Here is a 21563-nt window from a genome sequence, read left to right as displayed (position 1 = left end):
TTAGACGATGTCTGAGCCTGCTTCTGTTTAGAAGGCTGAGACTGTTTCACCCCCTTCAGAGTGTAGTCAAGGAACTGACTGTCCTTGTTTGACTGAATCTCCTTCTGTCTGGCATCCAGTGCCAGCGGACAGAAGAGAGACTCCTCTGAGACCGGGGAGACTCTCAAGGTCTCCCTAGTAGCCAGCTCCGTGAATTGGGACTGCGAGAGGAAGAGATCCCTCCTGCAGAGTACCGCTTGGGTGTACTGCAGGGAGGAAAGACGCAATTGTTCCTCATTGACCTTGGCCAATGCGGTCAAAAGCGCAGAGACATCGTCCGCATTCTGTTCTTCACTGAGAGTGAAAGGAACTAGCGAATCGGTCAATGCCCGAGACAGAGCCCGAACGAGAGTCTCCACAATGGAGGACAGTTCGATCTGCCGACGTCCAACCTCCTCAGCAGAGAGGAGGGAAGCCTCGGAAACCGGCAAAACCGAATCACGCTTGATCGGTTTAGTCAGAAGAGGCAGCAATTCCCGGGAAACCGGAAGGGTAGCCCTAGGGAGTGCAAAAGACGCCAGCCAATTCTGGCTCTGATTGGGCATGCCAAGCTTCCTATTGGCCGTAGGCACAAAGGAAGAGGCTTGGGCAGCTGAAGCCACCCACTGCTGAGCTGATTCCGGAACTGGACCAAAAGGAAGCAGAAACGGAACAGGCACTGGCCGAATACCACTCCCCGCATGTGCTGGACGAACCAGTGAATGCGAAAGTTGGTAAGCCACTGACGGAGACTCGGCGAACCGGAAGGAAGAAACATCCTCCTGTGCCGGCCGGAAGTCCGCCATGGCAGAAGGAACGAATGATGCGGAAGAGTCCGCAGCCACCACCCCTTCAGGAAAATAACGAGACGTTACTTCCGCCGCGACGTCAAGAACAGACTTGAGCTTCGACGGAAACACGCCCCGCGACTCCTCGCTGACCACTGATGGAGCATCAGAATAGTCACACGTGGAACCATGACCGAAGTCACCAGTTCCGGAAGCAGAAGCATGCCCTGGCAAACCGGAAACCGGAAAAGCCTGAGCACTAACGTCATCCTGCCGCCCAAAACCCTGTGAAGGTAAAGGGTAAGCAGGACGACCATCCGCAAAAACCGGAGCTGGATGAGCTGACGTCACTCCCCCGACTGAGTGGAGTGATGCCTGCTCAAGCCTAGGCGCTTGAAAGCCGGAAGGCGCACGCTGTAATCCACTATCTGGTATCCGGAAGGAACCACCAGAAGAGGAAGAAGCGTTTCCGGCCGAAACCGGAAGTGTAGTCAACGGAACCGCAAAATGCGGAAGTGAAGACTGCACTGGTTGACTTCGCGATCCGGAAGGACCGGAAGTCAGTGAATACTCCATCCTGCCGCGACCGCCGTAGCGTGCCGGAGCGGACGGATCATCACTTCCGGCAAGTGCCGGAAATGCGGCAGTCGAAACCGACTGCCGCCGCTGTTCGAACAAGTCCGGGGCCTCGTAGGTTATCGCCGGAAATGAAAGATCAGCAAGGTATCGGTCGTGACCCGATGCGAAAGAGCTGTCCCCCGAAGGAGAACGTCCAGGCGCCTCACGAGGGCTATCGGACCAGCTCTGCTTACCAACCGACGCTGAAGAGGGAGGACGCTGCTCCAAGCCGGAAGTGGAGGACAAAGACACGGAAGCCAATGCCCGGACGTCACTGCCAGATGCCGGAAACGCCGAACTGCTGGCGACGGAACGCTGAAATTCTGCCTGCACCAAGCTGCGGATTTCTGGAACCAGTGACTTTAACAGAGAGGAAACCAACGCACCTTGTCCAGGTGCTAACAAAGAAGACGAAGTCTCCGATGTAGAGACAGGTGCAGAAGTAACAGTAGCGCTAGGCGCCGCAAAAGAAGCAGAAGTAGTAACAGCGCTAGGCGCCGAAATTGGTACAGCCAACAAAGTGTCACGCTCTTGGTCTGTAACAAGTAACGTTGCTTTGGAAGAGGAAGACTTAGCCTTAATTTTCCCCTTGGGGTCCGACTTGCCACGGCGCTTGTCTGAATCAGACATGTTGACAACAACACGTGGCAACGCGAAAAATTTTTTACTGAAACATAAGTCTAAACGACTGGAAAATTCAGTAAACACACGCACTAATGCGTTAACAAAATACTATAGCTAAACTTGCCCCACAAGCAGAGGCACGGAGAGCTACAAACAAAGTCACACGAGCTAGAAAACTAACTCACACAACAAAATGGCGACACGCAAGACACTGACACAAACGTCAACAACACGTGGCAAAGTAAAAAGATTTACTGAAACGTAAGTCAAAACGACTGAAAACACAGTAAACACACACGCTTACGCGTCAACAAAATACTAAAGCTACACTTGCCCAAACAGAAAGAGGGCACGCAGAGCTACTAGCAAAGTCACACGAGTTAGCTAACTAACTCACACAACAAAATGGCGAAACACGCAAGTCACTGACACACAAGTCCGTAAAAAACGGACAACGTACAGTAACGAAACAGCGCAAACAACCAACAACAAACGGGAACGAGCTCACCAAACTGTAGGCAAGGCGAGCAGACAAGCTGGGTAACGTGGCCGGCGGGTGTCACTCAAACACACAAGGTCAGCCACAGAGCGTCAAAAAGTGAACCGTCCTCTCCGAGGTGAAAAAGACGTATGATAATAGGCACGTGTTCCTAGAGGAAGTGACGTGGCATACACCCGTATGGGAGGTAACTCCCGGTGTACTGGCCCATTACCAAAGCTACTTTCACTTTCGTTTTGGTGATGGGGTTGCTTCCCTTTAAATTCTTTAGCCGGGTAAGCGTTTTTCAGTGATAAGCATCTCAGGTGACTCAATGCTAATGTGATTCGTCCTAGGGCCGGTATTGTTTGTGTTATACACCACACCCCTCGCTGACATCATGGCCTCACACTCAGTTCTCCATCATTCTTATGCAGATGATACGCAACTTCAGAAGTCTGCTGATCTCAAGAGTTTCGACACTCTGATGCACTCAATGCAAGAATGCATCCTGGACGTTAAATCCTGGATGACATTTAACAAGCTAAAATTAAATGATGAGAAAACGGAAGTCATGGCTGCCTCCTCTCCACGCATGTCTACCTCCATCCAGCTCCCAGAGTCCATCACAATAGGCAATGCAGTTGTCCCCTTCTCGGTTTCAGTGAAGAACTTGGGTGTCACACTAGACTCCCACCTAACTATGAACGCACAGGTACAAAACATCACTCGTGCCGTCAACTTTGAACTCCGCCGTATTGGCTCGATACGCCACTACCTTTCTAAAGAAGCAGCTCTGACTCTAGTCTCTGCATTCATTCTTTCCAGACTGGACTATTGTAATGCACTGCTGTATGGCTGCCCCCAGTACCTCCTAAACAGGTTACAGAAATTGCAGAACAATGCTGCACGCCTGGTCCTCAGAGTCCGCAAGTCCGAACACATTTCCCCTCATCTCCAAGCACTGCACTGGCTTCCAATAGAGTCACGCATCAAATATAAAATCGCATGCCTATCCTATGGTGCACTCACACAGACAGGACCCGCATACCTCACAGACATGACTCAGACATACACACCGGGCAGGACACTCCGCTCCTCAGCAGACACCTCTATCCTTTCCACTCCGAGAGTCAACACTAAATCTTTTGGTGAGCGCTCTTTTTCTGTTTCTGCTCCTCTCGTCTGGAACTCTCTCCCTGTCACTCTTCGTCACTCTGCCTCCTCTGGCTCTTTCCGCACAGGCCTGAAAACGCATCTTTTTTCACTTGCATACACATGATACCCCCCCCCCCCCCCCCCCCCCTGCGTGCATGGAGTGTTTTGAATTTGTATGTATATATATGGCTTTTTCTTTTGAGTTTTGAGTATTGTTTGCATGGAGTTCGGTATTAATTTTGCCTGTATGGTTTTGCTTGTATGACTTTGTTTTGTCTTTACCCTGTTTGCTTGGTCTTGCGTGCTTGGAGTGTGTTAAGCTTTTGTGTTTGCTTGCATGGAGTATGCTGAGTATGCTATGTTATGTAGATTGTGGGTCTTGTTCATTGTGTATGGTTTTATTATTAGTTATGTTAATTCTAGTTATTGTAAAGCGCATTGAGCATATATATGATTATGCGCTATAGCAAATGTCCATTATTATTATTATTATTAAGAATATGATATTAAATGTTGTTTTACGTCCTCATGGTGTAAGGCCAAAAAAAAATAGGTCTGTTTACGGTAACATAGGCCAAAAAAATAGGGTCGGTAGGTCGGGATTTTTTTTTTTTTCCCAAAAAAACATATTTTTACGTTATTTTGCCAAAAAAACAAGATTTTAAAAAAAAAATTTTCCCAAATGCCAAAAAAAAGTCTAGGGTCGCGCGAAAAAACTAGGGTCGGTCGGGTTACCGTAAACAAACCTATTTTTTTTTTTTTTTTTGCCTAACCATTTAGGGGCATGTTCCCGGGTGTAGGCAGAATGGGAATTTGTATGCTGCATTCGGGTGGGGGAGGGGGGGGCAGGGTGACGTGTATGACTCTGTGTGTGTGTGTGTGTGTGTGTGTGTGTGTGTGTGTGTGTGTGTGTGTGTGTATGTGTGTGTGTTTGTGTGTGTGTGTGCCTGTGTGTTTGTGTGTCTGTGGGTGTGTCTTTGTGTGAGAGTACGTCCGTCAGTGTAAGTCTCTCTCTCTCTCTCTCTCTCTCTCTCTCTCTCTCTCTCTCTCTCTCTCTCTCTCTCTCTCTCTCTCTCTCTCTCTCTCTCTCTCTCTCTCTCAAAGGAGAAGCGTGGCACCAAGAAGTCTCCTCATGCAGACACAGCGAAGACGATGAATCCGATAGTCGTGACTGGAGTATGGCGGTTTCCGTGATCAAAATGCCAAGAACATGACCAGTCGTAACGAGGATTACTAACTGACAGACAGAGAGAGACAGAGATAGACAGAGAAGGGGAGGGAGGGAGGGAGGGAGGGAGGGAGGGAGAGAGGGAGGGAGAGAGAGAGAGAGAGAGAGACACACACACACACACACACACACACACACACACACACACACACACAGGTACAGAGATACAAAGACAGAGACGGAAAGATAGGCTTTGACTCACAGACAAACAGACAAAGAAAGAAAGAAAGAAAGAAAGAAAGAACGAAAGAAAGCAAGACAGAGAGAGAGAGAGAGAGAGAGAGAGAGAGAGAGAGAGAGAGAGAGAGAGAGAGAGAGAGAGAGAGAGAGAGAGAGAGAGAAAGAGAGAGAGAGAGAGAGAGAGAGAGAGAGAGAGAGAGAGAGAGAAAGAGAGAGAGAAGACAAATGACAGACACAAAGAGATAGAGACACATAACAAGAAAAAGGGTGTCAAAATACATTTAGCCCAATACCCTCTTTCTCACGGACAGATTGTGAGAAAAGAGAGAGATTGTAAGAAAAGCCCCAGCCTTAAAGGCTGACATATAGTCCTATTTAATTAGTTTAATTACTTCCAGGGCTTTTCCCATCGTTGCGGGGATGTATAAATTAAGCTTCCTGCTTATTGAAGTGGCGATGATGATGGGGATAGAGGTGTTGTTGTTGTTGTTTTGTGGTTGAAGTGGCGGTGATGATGGAGATAGAGGTGGAGGGGTGATGTTGTTGTTGTTGTTGTTGTTGTTGTTCCTTACAGGGCGTAATGTTTTGTTGTGGTGTGTTTCGGTGTGGTTTGCTTTAGTTTGATGTGGTTTGGTTTGGTTTGATTTGAAACAGAAACGTTAGTACAACCCCCCTGCGAAAGAGTTCTTCGTACATGTTTAGCAAGTGTGTTTATTTGTGTTGTGTGTGTAAGTGGCAGGATGCTCTCACCTCATGCAACAAACCTCTTTCTTTCTTTCTTTCTTTCTTTCTTTCTTTCTTTCTTTCTTTCTTTCTTTCTTTCTTTCTTTCTTTCTTTATTTGGTGTTTAACGTCGTTTTCAACCATGAAAGTTATATCGCGACGGGGAAAGGGGGGGAGATGGGATAGAGCCACTTGTTAATTGTTTCTTGTTCACAAAAGCACTAATCAAAAAATTGCTCCAGGGGCTTGCAGCGTAGTACAATATATTACCTTACTGGGAGAATGCAAGTTTCCAGTACAAAGGACTTAACATTTCTTACATACTGCTTGACTAAAATCTTTACAAACAAACAAACCTGTCTCGCTTTTCCATCACCGTGTACACGGTAACACAATGTATCTTAAATTAACATGTACATTTGCTCCATGAACGAAGATCAAAACTGACGGTATGACTGCGACACAAATGCTCTTCTGGCGCCGACGAAGGCGCACCCTACGCCAACACGCAGGTAAACAATGTTTGTTTGTTTATTTGTTGCTTAACGTCCAGCCGACTACGCAGAGCCATATCAGGACGAGGAAGGGGGGGATGAAGGGGGCCACTTGTCAAGCGATTCCTGTTTACAAATGCACTAACCCATTACTTGTGTCCCAGCAGGCTTTAGTAAAACTAAATTAATACCTACTGGAAGATTACCAGTTTCCAGTATGTTAAAATAGGCTTAACCTATCTACTGCTGGACTTACATCAGAACACTAACAGATCAAACTATACATGAATCGCGAGACAAGCGGCAAGAGAAGAGATTTTTGGAAAAAATACAGGTGAATGAGCAAGAAGGCAGAAAAAGAAAAGAATTCATGAAGAAAAAGAGAGCATGACAGGAAAGAGGAACCAAAAATCTACCTAACAGCAAACTAGAAAGCTCCTGCGGTTCCAAAAACAGGAGGGGCCTTTAATTTCATAACCGCAGTGCCCCACTGCGGGAATTTGCTCCATGAACGAAGATCGAAACTGACGGTATGACTGCGACACAAATGCTCTTCTGGCGCCGACGAAGGCGCACCCTACGCCAACACGCTGGTAAACAATGCATTTTCATTATTGGCATAGGCCTTCCCGTGTAAACGTTCAAGATCACCATCTCGCATTTCTCTAGCCTTTTTCTTGAGACAAGCTAGGCCATCCCCCACGTGGACACAACACATACCCACAAAATAAACTGCTTATCTGCCTTCTGTGCAGGTTTCAATTTGTTGAATGATTTCATTCCATGAGTAATAAATGAACGTGTACAAAAATAACAATAACATTAATTTTAAAATATAATACCACAAAACGACTCAATTACATTCTTCACAAAATAAAGCCAGTACAATGGTACCTGCGCTGTGAGGCCCCTCTGATGAGCGTACACCTCCCTTGAAAGGACACATGTTGTCCCTTTGTCTTTTATCTTGACCAAAGTATACCTGTCATGTCAGACCTGCAATGCAGGAACACTTTTATCCGGTCCCAAGGATGTCCTTTCATCACAGGTACCACTGTACTTTTATTACCGGGGTGTGTCCACGTGGAATTAAGGGTGTTGACTACTAATATAAAATAATAAAAGGCATGTATTACTTTATGGAATGCGATTTTGTTTAAAATTTTCACAAATCGCGGTTTTAGGTTCTACGTAATTTGTCAAATGTTTTTACATTTTTACAAATCACAAGTTAACAGATGGTCTCAACAGAATAAATCGGTGGTGGTTTTGGTTTTAACATGATTTGATTCAGATGACAAAGGGTGGCAAATATATAATACAAGAGATAAACTTGGGACCACACAACATGCTCATATCTAGTGTAGTGGTTACACACACACATCCACAACACGTCTTGTACAGGTACTGTCAAGGTCAAGAAAAAACCTTTTAACACAAATATCTGGTGGTGGTTTGACATGATAGCGTACACAGGAACAAGCGTACCCTAAAATCATTATAGATTTGTTACAGGAAGAAAGAATGCTATGCCTTTCGCGATACGAGTAAATGAAGGTATTCCTGCGACACCAATGCACGATTCATATCGTTCATTTGATTTCTCTTCTGGCACCAACCTAGGCGAGCACACGGAAGCGCTGACAGACAGTATATCTTCATTACTGGGTGAGGACAAGAAAAGATAAGTGAGAGCGACTGTGTGCATTTGGGTAATGGATACCACCAAGTCCATTTCTGGGGTTATGAAGTACGTGTGCGTGCTTTGTGTGTGTGCTTTGTGTGTGTGTGCTTTGTGTGTATGTGTGTGTGTGTGTGTGTGTGTGGTATGTGTATGTGTGTGTGTGTGTGTGTGTGTGTGTGTGTGTGTGTGTGTGTGTGTGTGTGTGTGTGCGTGAGTGAGTGTGTGTGTGCGTGCGCGTGCTTTAGTTTGTATGCGTGTGTTTTGAGAGCAGAAATCGATCTTGCCAAGAAATACCACTTAAACAAATGCTTAAAGCCCCAGTATGTCACAAATGGTTTACAAATCGATTTAAATCTTGCAATGAAAAAAATCAGTTCTAACCTTATGGAACACACTTGCAATAGCATTTAATAGCATTAAATGAAACAGTTCGTTTGAATTGCTATTTAGCTCGCGTAAACCACACACCAGGTTCGTGGTTTATCTAGCCTCTGAGCCATCGTGAACCCGTGTGATCCACTTTCCTTTTTTCCACAATTTAGTCGTCAGTTTGTGATTTCAATGCGACTGGCTGTATCTGCAATAGCACGTTATTGTGTACCTCTGATTCTAAAACACAACAAACGGCTGCGAATCACACGAACTTGTCAGCGGCTGCTGACTTCAAAAAAAGCGAGCGCTATGCAGAAAAATCGTCTGCTTTGAGACATGACCTTTTGTGACCCTGCTTCCGGCCTATCTTTTTTAAAACGTTCAAAACTTCGAATTGTACTGATCTTGTCTTGATGAAAAAAGAAATCTTTTATGATTTAAGAATGTTTGTGTTACAAGCTGTCAATTTATTATTTAGATTTTAAAAGTTAGTTCTAGCGCCAAAACGAGGCGCCTGATTGTAGATCAGACGGTCCACGAAAATAAATTCTTTGAAAATGTCTCACTCTCGACAGAAAGCAGCCAGGATGTTCCCGTTCGGTGAGCGTTCAAATGGAAGGGTGTTTGTACTGTGTGTAAAAGCCTGACAGTATCTGTGATGGTTTACGGGAGGCTTACTGTGCCTTTAAGCGATCCGACCTGGTAAATTCCATCAGAGACATCTCTGATTCCATTCACAGTCATTTGAAAAGCGAAGACGAGGAAGGGGTGGGGGGTGGCGGGAGTGGCGGCAGAAGCTGTAAAAATGTCCACCGTTAAACTTCCCTTGTCCATAAATAGTAAATGACAAACAAACCCCTTTTTGTAAGGTTCCGAATCTTGCCCTCCTACAAGTTCTCGTCTAAACGAGAGATAAAAGAAAACTCATAAAAAAAACGAGATCCCGACGAGAACTTGGTCTCGGTCAGTCTCGTCCCCGGTGGTTTTGGTCACAATCAAAAATGTTTAATGGTACGGGGGTTTATCGGCAAAGTAAACAGAAAGATAATAAAAATAGTTATAAAAATACCAGTATATAGAGGTAGTTAACAGACTACCGTTGGTCTATCTATAGTACTTACTGCTGATATCTATACAACTTTTTCTTTTATTACTGGCAACTAAAGCATAGGGAGTTCTTAGCACCGCAATGCTCTTGGATGTAGTGTGCGTGTGTGTAGGGGTGGCTGGGGGGGGGGGGGGGTTGAAGAGGGTATTCATCAAGTGTGAGTGTGTGTGTGCGTGTGTGTGTGTGTGTGTGTGTGTGTGTGTGTGTGTGTGTGTGTGTGTGTGTGTGTGTGTTCTGTTTGAGTGCATCCATCTGTGTCTATCTGTCTTTCTCTCTCTGTGCCTCTCTCTCTATCATTATTATTGTTGTTGTTGTTGTTATTTTTGTGTTCTTTTTACAGTTAGTATTGTTATTATCGTTATGACATCATCATCATCATTACCATTATTTCTATTTTCAAATTTCTATTGCTGTTATTGTATTTAATAGTATCAAATACTATAACTTTTTCTTTGCCTTTAAATGCCATTTATTATCATATGTAGATTACGATTATTTTTGCCGTCAACGTTTTTTGCTCTTATAATGTTTTCATGTTCTGTTTTGTATTCATGTTAGTTAGCAAGGACAGATTTTAAGACCAGGCAACGCCTAAAATCTCAATCCTTCTGTAATAAAGTTTAATCAATCAATCTCTCTCTTGACCGACCCATATCTGTGGGTAGCTTTATTAAATAATGATGTAATGTAAATCGGTAAAGTGCCGATTTACATTACATCATTATTTATTAATAAAGCTACCCATAGATATGGGTCGGTCAACTTGATCCCACCGATTCCACGAATTGACCTGTATAAGACCAGTCTTGCTTTTTCGGGTACTTCAGTTTGGAATTCACTTCCATCATCCTTTAAGTACTTAAAGTCATTAAAAAGTTTTTAAAAATGTGTTAAAAAACACTTAATTTCGGAGTATAGTTTAACGCCTTTTGATTTACCACACTCAGTATTACGTCAAAGATATGCTGTGCATTGTATGTTCTGAACACATTTTTGTTGTACCGTATTTGACGGACTACGTACAAGCCGCGACTTTTTTTTTTTTTAAATCGCATTGCAGCTTAAAAAAGATGCGGCTAAAACGTTACCTAAACTTGAATAGCATTCACCTAATGGAAGTCGCTGCGGATTTTCATGTCGCTCGATTAGCGATTACCGGTACTTTATTAGCTCTCTACTCAAAACTCGGCGCTTTTCTCTTTCTTTCGCGAATCTTCGTTTGTCAACAAGTCGTCGTGACAAGATAGCGTACAGAGAAACACCGGATGTATCAGGATCTCGCGCGCGCGAGATTTCGTTTTTTTGTGTCTCGCGATAGTTGGAGGAGCGAGAGCCGCCATGTTGTGTTTTCGTCTGCTCGAAATGTGCGCAAAAGTCGTAAATCATCCCAAAAAAGCTTATTCCGGGCGAGACTACATGTGTGTGTTGGTTACAAATTGTGTGTGTGATATTTTTCTTCAAATGTTTTCACTTTTCTTCTTTGTTTCACTTGTTTATTCTCGGAGCCAATTTCGCCAAATACCGTACTTTCGTTTGCCTGGTTGTTTTGATTGATTGACACGATCTGATTATATTTTTTTTTGACGGCGGCTAATATAGTGACGCGGCCTATACGTGGCTCGTCCCAATTTTTTGTTAAAAAGTCGGGGGTGCGGCTTGTAATCCATCAAATACGGTACTATTGCTACATGTTCGATTGCTACCAGCTTGTATTTATAATTACCTGCATAGTATGCATTTGATTTTATGAATAACCACATATGTATGCTCTTCATGCCTCATCTTCATCATCATCATTATCATTATCATCATCATCATCGTCATCATCATCATCATCATCGTCATCTTTATTATCACGTGCTGAAGTTTTCCGACCTCCTTTTGTTGGTCAACTTTTGAACTTATTAATTTTCAATTTTTTAATTATATAAGTGTGTGTCTATGCGTCCCAAGGACAGATTGTAAGAAAAGGCGTAGCCTTAAATCTTAATCCTTGTTAAATAAACTTCAATCTAATGCAAATCTCTCTCTCTCTCTCTCTCTCTCTCTCTCTCTCTCTCTCTCTCTCTCTCTCTCTCTCTCTCTCTCTCTCTCTCTCTCTCTCTCTCTCTCTCTCTCTCTCTCTCTCTCTCTCTCTCTCTCTCTCTCTCTCTCTCTCTCCTCCCCTCTCTCTTGAGTGCATCCATCTGTGTCTATCTGTCTTTCTCTCTCTCTGTGCCTCTTCATGCGCGCGAGCATGTGTGTGTGTGGGGGATGTGTGTGTGTGTATGTGTGTGTGTGTGTGTGTGTGCGTGTGTGTGTGTGTATGTGTGCGTGTGTGTGTGTGTATGTGTGTGTGTGTATGTGTGTGTGTGTGTGTGTGTGTGTGTGTGTGTGTGTGTGTGTGTGTGTGTGTGTGTGTGTGTGTGTGTGTGTGTGTGTGTGTGTGTGTGTGTGTGTATGTGCGCGGTCTTTGCTTTCGTTTACAATTATTCTCTGTATATGTTCCAAGGACAGGTTGGAAGATTAGGCTAAGCCTAAAACCTTTATCCTTACGTAATAAAGTTCTGAGTTCTGAGTTCTCTTTTTTCCTCCCCCCTCTCTCTCTCTCTCTCTCTTTTCCTCTCCCTCTCTCTCTCTCTCTTAGGGGGTAAAAAATCAAGGGTCTGCCAAACCCGGCAAATGCAGTAGGCAGCCCAGAGATCCCTATGTATCTCTCCCAATTATAGTACTTTTCGGCAATATTTACAGTTTCAAATTGTTAGGATAGCTTCTTTGTTATTTTATAGAGGTGTGTGTGTGTATGTGTGTATGTGTGTGTGTGTATGTGTGTGTGTGTGTGTGTGTGTGTGTGTGTGTGTGTGTGTGTGTGCATGTGCGCAGTCTTTGCTTTCGTTTACAATTATTCTCTGTATATGTTCCAAGGACAGGTTGGAAGATTAGGCTAAGCCTAAAACCTTTATCCTTACGTAATAAAGTTCTGAGTTCTGAGTTCTTTTTTTCCTCCCCCCTCTCTCTCTCTCTCTCTCTTTTCCTCCCCTCTCTCTCTCTCTCTTAGGGGGTAAAAAATCAAGGGTCTGCCAAACCCGGCAAATGCAGTAGGCAGCCCAGAGATCCCTAAGTACCTCTCCCAATTATAGTACTTTTCGGCAATATTTACAGTTTCAAATTGTTAGGATAGCTTCTTTGTTATTTTATAGAGGTGTTCTGGGGAAACTGAAAGGTAGCCTCGTCAGGGGACAACTATTCAAACCCATATCCTCATCACTTTGTTTCTCGATTGAGAATAATCATTTATAGATGACTATTTTTCATTTCCCTTGTTTGGGTGTATTTGTGTGTACTGTCCTCTCAGTGATTGAGGCTTATGTAGGGCTCGATGAATTCGGCGAAATGGTGTTGGAGGGAATTGTTGTTTTCCCTTAAGATGTCCCGAAATTGTTCTCTGAGCCCCTGCATTCTTGCAGTTGAGCCGTTCAAACCTGGGTTGAAGTCGGTGGCCCCTTTCAAAAGGGGTACACACCGGTTCTTCTTGATTGCGAGTGTTATCGATTGTTTCGCTGTGGTTAAGCTCGTTCTGCATTTGAACGTCTCCTGTAGTCTTTCCAGAATGGGGTTTACCCTTTCTTTGGCTGGTTTCTGGTTCAGTTGAAGGGTTTGGTTAGGAGCGTCCGCGTTCGCGGGTAGTAGACTGATTTCGAGGATGCTGTCATGTTCTCTCATGCTGTTCAATTCCAGCTCCCTGGAGGTGTGGTACAGGTTACAGGTGAGAAATTAAAGCGCCCATAGGCATATAGGGCCTCAGTTACCTCTTAATTAGTGGACACTTTTGATCTTTGATTCTGTTGACCACAGCCATCAAACTACGGGGGATTCCAAGCGCGGGATGTGATACAGGCAGAGATTGGAGGTGCGGGGTTGGGTGTTGGGGTAGTTAAAGGTAGAGGGAGGGGGGGAGGCAGAGACAGAAATTGGTGCTAGTGTAGGAAGAAGAGAAATAGAGAGACAGAGAGAGAGAGGGGGGTGGGGGAGAAAGAAAGGGGAGAGAGAGAGATGGGGGAGAGAGGGAAGGAGGCAGAAAGACGAGAGAGAGAGAGAGAAAGATAGAGGATAGGAGAGAGAGAGGGGGGAGGGAGAAAAAGATAGTGAAGGAGGGAGATAGGTGGGATGGGGGCTGGACGGAGAAAGTGAGAGACCACTAGAAAGACAGACAGATACATGCAGAGACTGAAGACCAAGTGCTGATCCAAAATAGCAACAGTAGTTGTCCACCAAAAAACATGACAGCGCACGAAACAAAAGCCAAAGTAACAAGAAACAAACAAAGATCTTGAGAGTAAAAAAAAAAAAGCCTTGTAAAGAAATACATAGATGTATACAATGTCGTGCCACCTCTGCCCTTAAGGTGGTGCAAGAAATCAACCTACCTGCAAACTTGAGACTTTTCCAGAAATCCTTCTGTACCTGCAGAACTTCACGTATTGTCTCCACAGCACTGCAATCAACAAAAATAAAAATAAATGTTTTTAAACATAAATACAGTGGAAGTCCAACCTTTCAAGACAATCTGCAATGAGCGGCACTAGAATGACCAAAATGAAACATGGAAAATACATGGAGTAACTTAGTTTTCTGGGTAGTTATTGAAGTGACTTATATGAAGAAATGAAAAATTACGAAAACTGAAGGACATAGATTGCTGTCGTTATGGAAACTGGCATACACAGCGCCATATTGGATTTCTAGGTAACGGTTTTACAGCAACATCATACATCAGAAATGGTAATAATATTTGGCACAAAGATACTAGAACGATATTTTGACAAAAAAACTGCAGTTGAATTTAAAATAATTTGTGAAATAAAGATTAATGAATATGCATTTAGAAATTCATTAATCCTTATTACAAAAATGAATTTAAATTCAACTGTAGTCTTTATTCAAAATATTGTTCTATATGATTGCAGATAGGAGTCATGTGTATCAGTTGTGCCAAATATTATGCATGTCTGATGTATGATGTTGCTGTAAAACTGTTTCCTAGAAATCCAATATGGCGGCTGTTTCCTTAGCAACGGCAGTCTATATCCATTAGTATCAAATTTTTTTCCATTTATTTGTATAAGTCTCTTTAATAACTACCCAGAAAATTAGGTTATTCCATGTATTCTCCAAGTTCAATTTTACTGCCGCTCATTGCCTTAAAGGCTGTCATATACGTAGCGTTCATTAATTAATTCATATTGTTTACATGTGCCAATCTATTTTATAATACGCATGGGCTTTTTCGCTGTGTGGACGTATCTCCTACCAAACCCCGCCGATTTGGCCCCTGTCCCTCGGTTCCCCCGTAGGAACGGATCGCGCTGAACACGATGCGCTGGGTTAGATGAACGAGTTTGAGGCCTTTCGGCGTGAAATTTTGTAACAGACGAAATATCCCAGCTATCCCATTGGCTGAAAGCGAACGGTCTGACTAAAGACTACGCGACCGCACCCCAGACGAACCTAGACGTGTGTTTTATTTCTCTGACTTAAAACTCGGTACAAAGTATGATAATGTTGTGAAGATACTGGATATATACTGTTCAAAAAAAGAAACGCATAGTTGCTACTTGCCAAATTTGTTTTATTTTTCGAAAAAATTAACAGAAAATCCAATATTTAGATTATTTGTTTGAAATTTGGTATGGACACAGTTGAATGCACACACAGTTCATTTGCATCTTCAAATCAATCAGTCAATCAATACGATTGGGTGCCGAGGCTGTCAAGTCAGTAGGGGGTGTGACTGCCTTGAGCAGCATCAACTGCCCGGCACCTTCTGGGCATGGACTGGATCAGATGCCGGATATCTTGCTGTGGGATGGTGTCCCACTCCTCCTGAAGTGCCTGCAATAGATCGCGGTGATTTGCCGGCGCTTCTTCTCGCCTGCGCACACGTCTGTCCAATTCATCCCAGAGGTGTTTTATCGGGTTCATGTCTGGCGACATGGATGGCCAGGGAAGCACCTGGACATGGTGGTCGGTGAGGAACTGGGTGGCGAGTCGTGCTGTGTGCGGGCGAGCGTTGTCCTGCTGGAATATGGCATCCTGGTCAGCCAGAAGAGGAAGGGCGTGTGGGCGCAGAATTTCCTCCACGTATCGCTGGGCAGTTATGCGCCCTTGGACGTGCACCAGGGTGCTCCTTCCAGCGGTATTGATCGCCCCCCACACCATGACGCCTCCACCACCATGAACGGGTGCCTCATCCACACAGTTGGGCGCGTAACGTTCGTTTACTCTCCGGTAGACCCTCCTCCGACCATCATGTCGCTGGAGCAGGAAGTAGGACTCGTCGCTGTACCACACGTGACTCCAGTGATTCCAGACGGTCCAGCGAAGGTGCTGGTTGCCCCACTGCACTCGGTTCTGGCGATGGCGGCGGGTGAGGACAGCTCCTCTGTGAGGTCTGCGAGCTCTCAAACCAGCTTCATGCAGGCGGTTCCGCACGGTCTGGTCCGATAATCGGTGTGGCCCGGGGAGAGCCTGGACAGAAGATGAGGCCGACAGGAAACGATTCCGGAGGTGGCGGAGCCGTATGAAGCGGTCGTGAGCAGCAGTTGTCGCCCTTGGTCTTCCCGCTCGTGGCAAGTCAGCAACGGAGCCAGTGGCTTGAAACCTGACCCACAGTCTACTGATGGTGCTCTGGGACACGTGGAAGTGCCTGGCGATTGCACTTTGACTTTGGCCTGCTTGTAAACGACCCAATGCAATTTGGCGGTCTTCTCTGCTCAATCGGGCCATCTTTCGTCGCTGAATTGTCGTCTGATTTCTTTGTGGCGAACAATCCGCTTTTATGGGTTTTGGAAGACATGGTGAGAGCTCAATATTCCCCGAGTTTCACGAGATTACACTGAAGCATGACGAGTGGTCATGCCAAATGAGCAATTTTGACATTGTAGCCACTGATAACGCATGCATCACGTGCAGAGCTCACTTGTGGCAATGGACGAAAGGTCGACGACCAGATAAACATTTTCTGCAGTTTGGTGGATATCCTTGTAGCCATATAACTAAATTAACCAAATATTACAAGCTATGCGTTTATTTTTTTGAACAGTATATATAAAAATATTACATGTACATGCTTTAGTTTGAGGCCGCGCAAGGTAGTGCAAGGTCGCGTGCGGTCGCGTAGTCTTTAGTCAGACCCAAAGCGAACGTTGCCACTTGCTCCTCGCCAGCTTTGAATCATTCTGCTCAAGGGGACATCACTCGGGGCAGCTGTCAAATCTGCTGTTGCATCGACTTTGAGCACATTTTTTTGCACATTTATGTCCCTCACTTATGTCAATGTAGCCGCTAATTTAAAGTCCAGACAATCGTACAAACGTTTCATTGTGGGTGACTCGAGCTGTCGGGATACTGCGACGAGATTTCTTTCCCAATTATATGATTGGTGTTATATATTGTTTTACACATTTTAACTAGCATTATCATCTTGGTTGAAGCGTGACAAAATGATTTTTGTCACATTGATTGAATTCTCAGACTGTCCACATTGACTGAAATCTCAGAAAAGGGCACAATTTAACGCTGTTTTATTCTTTCCCAATTATATGATTTGTTATTGTTCACAGAACCCACTGTTTATTTACCACTGGGTTACTTTTTTATTCCTATTTGCTGATGTGTACAACTTTTTTTTGTACTGTGCACACTATTTGCTCATTTAATGCTGTGTTTATGTGTTTGTTTCACACCCATGTGTCCTATTTTCTGAGATTTCGGTCAATGTAGCCACTTTTTTTGTTTTGCCGCATTTAGCCTTTCCTTTGTAACTGTCTGCCTTCACCAAGCTGTAGATTCTTGCATTACTAATGGCGAGCAGCTACCCAAGAAAACAAAGAAAGTGTATTCAAGCGCAGAGCCTGGTAAAAAGAAAATATCGCTACTGCATTGATCGAAATTTCAGAAAGCGTCACATGTTTGCTGCTGTGTAAATGGTTTGCAGTTCATTGCACATTGAATGCTGGTTTTGTTAGGTTTGATTTTTTATCACATTTTGTTGTTCTGTGTGTGCTAGCGCTTTTTTGGGGCAACTTTGTCGCAATTACAGTCGAACTCGCTTAAGACGAATCACTGGGGATCGGAAAAAAAGTTCGTCTTAACCAAAATTCGTATTAAGAAAATTGATTGATTTTTTTTTTTTTTTTTTTTTTTTAAGTCTTGTACATTTTATGGTGTTTCAATTTGTTTCTTTCGCAACTTTCATGCTGCTTCACGTTTAGACAATAAAGTGACATTCAGTTACATGTTCATGTGTGTCTCATGTTGAGTGATGATTGTTGAGTTTGAGTGAGAGTGAGCACACAGATGTGTCATCCAGTTGTTACGTTTTTGGTCACACACACACGCACACACTGACACTGTCCACATTCGCGGTGTTCCTATCATGTGTCCGGAATCACTTACCTTGGCGACGGGTAGCAAACCTTGGCCAATTTAGTTTTTTTTGTGTTTTTGTTGCAACATGATGTTCAAATCCAAATCGAAAGCACTGACTGACTGATAAACTATCGCGAACCGGCGAACGCAAACGTTGAGAGTGTGGTTTCCCTCTCTGGCATCTATATTTTTTGGCAATGGCTTCCGTTCTAAACATTGATGTTTCGTTTTTGGTATTCGCGAAGGAAATAAACGTCAGTCAGTCATTCATGTTCAGTGTCTGAGCTATCAATCACTTTGATTCTAAATTTGAAATTGTTTTGTGAGTACAGTGTAATCAGTTTAACTTTATTCAGTGATCGGTTGAGCAATGGTTCAAGCAGTCGACGCAAGGGAAGACTTTGACACATGTATTCAAACTTCTCAAATTCCCATGATATGTCGATCTCGGGACGAGTTTAAAGATTTCGTCATAAGCGTGAGTAAATTACAGACATTATGCATGCTTGGGAATCCAAAAAGTGCTCGTTATAAGCATAAATTCGTTACAAAGAATTCGTTTTAAGCATTTTTTTTAAGCATGAAGAAAGAGGTATTCAGTTGGGAACTTAAAACTAATACGTTATAAGTCAAAATTCGTAACTAGCGTGTTTGTTTTAAGTGGGTTCGACTGTACTTCTAAATTTAATATGTTACTGTTGTCACTGCACAAGTCATGGCCAATCCACCACGTTTCCCTTTTTTATCTGTCCCAATAAATGTATGGCATTTTGTTCTGTACGCGCGTGCCATTGCACATTGAACACGTTTTTGTTGTTGCTTATTCATAATTAACTCTGTAATTAATGAAGAAGAAAAAATCCCGTGCGGAGCACGGGTATTACTAGTAATGTTATAAAACTGTACCTAAGGGGATATAATAACGATTGGCTGTAGCTTTCGAACACAGAAAAAATTATTTCAGAATTGCAAAGTGGTGTTAATAATGTCGAATGTAAACAGAACAGTCTCAAAGTGAAAGTGGATGTTTTCCGAAAATTGCGAAGTTAACAAGAATACAGAAAAGCGCGCTTGCCTGCTTTGCACAATACGCTACCGCGCTAATCTGGCGTGTCAATATCACTACGTTTTGCACGTGGAAGGTGAGCGATTTCCTTCACGCGGGGATTGACGAAGCTGTACTGTCTGTATTGACGGTCTAAAAATAGCCCAAGTCCTGGAGAACTGTTGCTAAACATAGCGATAAAGAATTAATTATTTCTCGTAATTGGTAAAGACTTCAAACCTAATACTTTGCAGGAAGCTTAATTTATACATCCCCGCAACGATGGGAAAAGCCCTGGAAGTAATTAACCTAATTAAATAGGACTATATGTCAGCCTTTTATAAGACCTTGCTTTTTCGGATTTTCTGTTCTCTGTTCATAACCTCTGTACATTTCCCTCCATCTGAAGAGACTCTGTATGTCCATGTATGTCCATGCAGGCTTCAGCACAAGGTAAGAGCAATGAATTCCTTCCACTTGGACATATACCGATACTCATCATCCTGGCTGCTTTCTGGGTGTTTTTTTCACAATTAATTTTGTAACTGACAATTTTGTAATGTCATTCTCTGAAATAAATTCAACAATTAATTCCCAATACAGTAGTACCATTCTGTCAAAGCACAGTCTTACATATGGAACCGGGGAGGGGGAGGGTGGGTGTGTCTTTAAGTGGGGTTCCACTGTAAAATGTCTGTGTGTATGTAGACCAGCAAAATCCACACACAAAATCTGACTCCATTCCTTCCTCAGTTCAAAATGAAACGATCAGCAAATGTTCACCTGCCGACAGATTTCAGGGAAACCTGGTTGTTCGACTTACACCAGGTTTTATTTTCTGGACGCTGCCACGTGAGTATTATGACCACTTCTTGTTGAAATGAAGTTGAAATGGAAAAAATGAACTGCTCATCTTACATTGAAGAAAGCATAGACACAAAACAAAACACAGTTATAACAAATAAAGATAGATCCCTGATGAGAAATGGGAAGCAGAACGTGCAGAAGTCGATCAACTAAAGTGAAATCTGATGGCTCAGCATCTGTTTATGAGGCTAAAGTTTGTGAAAACAGAGAATGCCAGTTCCAACACCGGCTTTTCTTACATTTTTTAAATGCCAGCATCATGAAACTGAATCTGCTCTTCTTCTTCTTCTTCTTCTGCGTTCATGTGCTGAAACTCCCACGTATATTCTTGTGTTTTTGCAGGAACGTGTTTTTATGTGTTACATGACCAGCTAAAGTCCAGCTTTCAAATTCACAATGCTCAAGTCCAGCTTTCAAATTCAAAATGCAAAAGTCCAGCTTTCAAATTCACAATGCTAAAGTCGGCAGCTTTCAAATTCACAATGCTAAAGTCCAGCTTTCAAATTCACAATGCTAAAGTCCAGCTTTCAAATTCACAACACTCAAGTCCAGCTTTCAAATTCACAATGCTAAAGTCCAGCTTTCAAATTCAAAATGCAAAAGTCCAGCTTTCAAACTTACAATGCTAAAGTCCAGCTTTCAAACTCACAATGCTAAAGTCCAGCTTTCAAATTCACAATGCTAAAGTCCAGCTTTCAAATTCACAATGCTAAAGTCCAGCTTTCAAATTCACAATGCTCAAGTCCAGCTTTCAAATTCACAACACTCAAGTCCAGCTTTCAAATTCACAATGCTAAAGTCCAGCTTTCAAATTCACAACACTCAAGTCCAGCTTTCAAATTCACAATGCTAAAGTCCAGCTTTCAAATTCACAACACTCAAGTCCAGCTTTCAAATTCACAATGCTAAAGTCCAGCTTTCAAATTCACAATGCTAAAGTCCAGCTTTCAAATTCACAATGCTAAAGTCCAGCTTTCAAATTCACAATGCTAAAGTCCAGCTTTCAAATTCACAATGCTAAAGTCCAGCTTTCAAATTCACAACACTCAAGTCCAGCTTTCAAATTCACAATGCTAAAGTCCAGCTTTCAAATTCACAATGCTAAAGTCCAGCTTTCAAATTCACAACGCTAAAGTCCAGCTTTCAAATTCACAACACTAAAGTCCAGCTTTCAAATTCACAATGCTAAAGTCCAGCTTTCAAATTCACAACGCTAAAGTCCAGCTTTCAAATTCACAACGCTCAAAGTCCAGCTTTCAAATTCACAACGCTAAAATCCAGCTTTCAAATTCACAATGCTAAAGTCCAACATTACAGGGAAGAGTGGGCATGGAGGGGGGGGGGGGGGGGCCAGGTTACTGCAACTTAAAAATCGGCTTATTCCCAGTTCAACAGACTAAAAAAGACAAGCCATAAAAGCTGCTGATAAATCAGGCAAGAGGGCTGAGAACTGTGAATGTAATCTGAGACTGACTATGAGTGCACGCTAAAAACACAAAGAAAGTCTGAGGTAGAATATAAAAAAATATAAATATAAAAACATAAAAGAAACCCTACTCTATACTCATATCCCTATAGCACTCAAATAGTATGATTTCAACAAAAAGTTTTAAGATTCTCTTGTCTGACCAAAATAAAAATAATTGCTGTGGCTTTTTAATTCTTCTGTTGTCTTTTTTACATTTAGTCAAGTTTTGACTAAATGTTTTAACATAGAGGGGGAATCGAAACGAGGGTCGTGGTGTATGTGTGTGTGTGTGTGTGTGTGC

At 43.1% G+C, this 21563-nt stretch overlaps 1 protein-coding gene and 1 long non-coding RNA gene across 3 annotated transcripts in view; one reads left to right on the top strand and one right to left on the bottom strand.

Moving 5' to 3' along the window:
* Nucleotides 1-21563, bottom strand: part of LOC138963865 (histone deacetylase 6-like) — a 271276-nt gene that overhangs the window by 208556 nt on the left and 41157 nt on the right. For both annotated transcript variants that reach the window (XM_070335720.1, XM_070335721.1), the window contains exon 29: nt 13880-13947. In XM_070335720.1, the coding sequence (XP_070191821.1) occupies nt 13880-13947 (68 nt within the window). The remainder of the gene's footprint in view (nt 1-13879; nt 13948-21563) is intronic.
* On the top strand, nt 10429-11097 carry LOC138963876 (uncharacterized). Its single transcript, XR_011454951.1, has 2 exons — nt 10429-10609; nt 10644-11097. It is a non-coding gene; the product is annotated as an uncharacterized lncRNA (long non-coding RNA).

The sequence above is a fragment of the Littorina saxatilis genome, linkage group LG4, assembly GCF_037325665.1.
Source record: "Littorina saxatilis isolate snail1 linkage group LG4, US_GU_Lsax_2.0, whole genome shotgun sequence".
NCBI classification, from domain to species: domain Eukaryota; kingdom Metazoa; phylum Mollusca; class Gastropoda; order Littorinimorpha; family Littorinidae; genus Littorina; species Littorina saxatilis.
The sequence above is the reverse complement of the archived record's forward strand: the minus strand, read 5'-3'. Positions and strand labels throughout refer to the sequence as shown.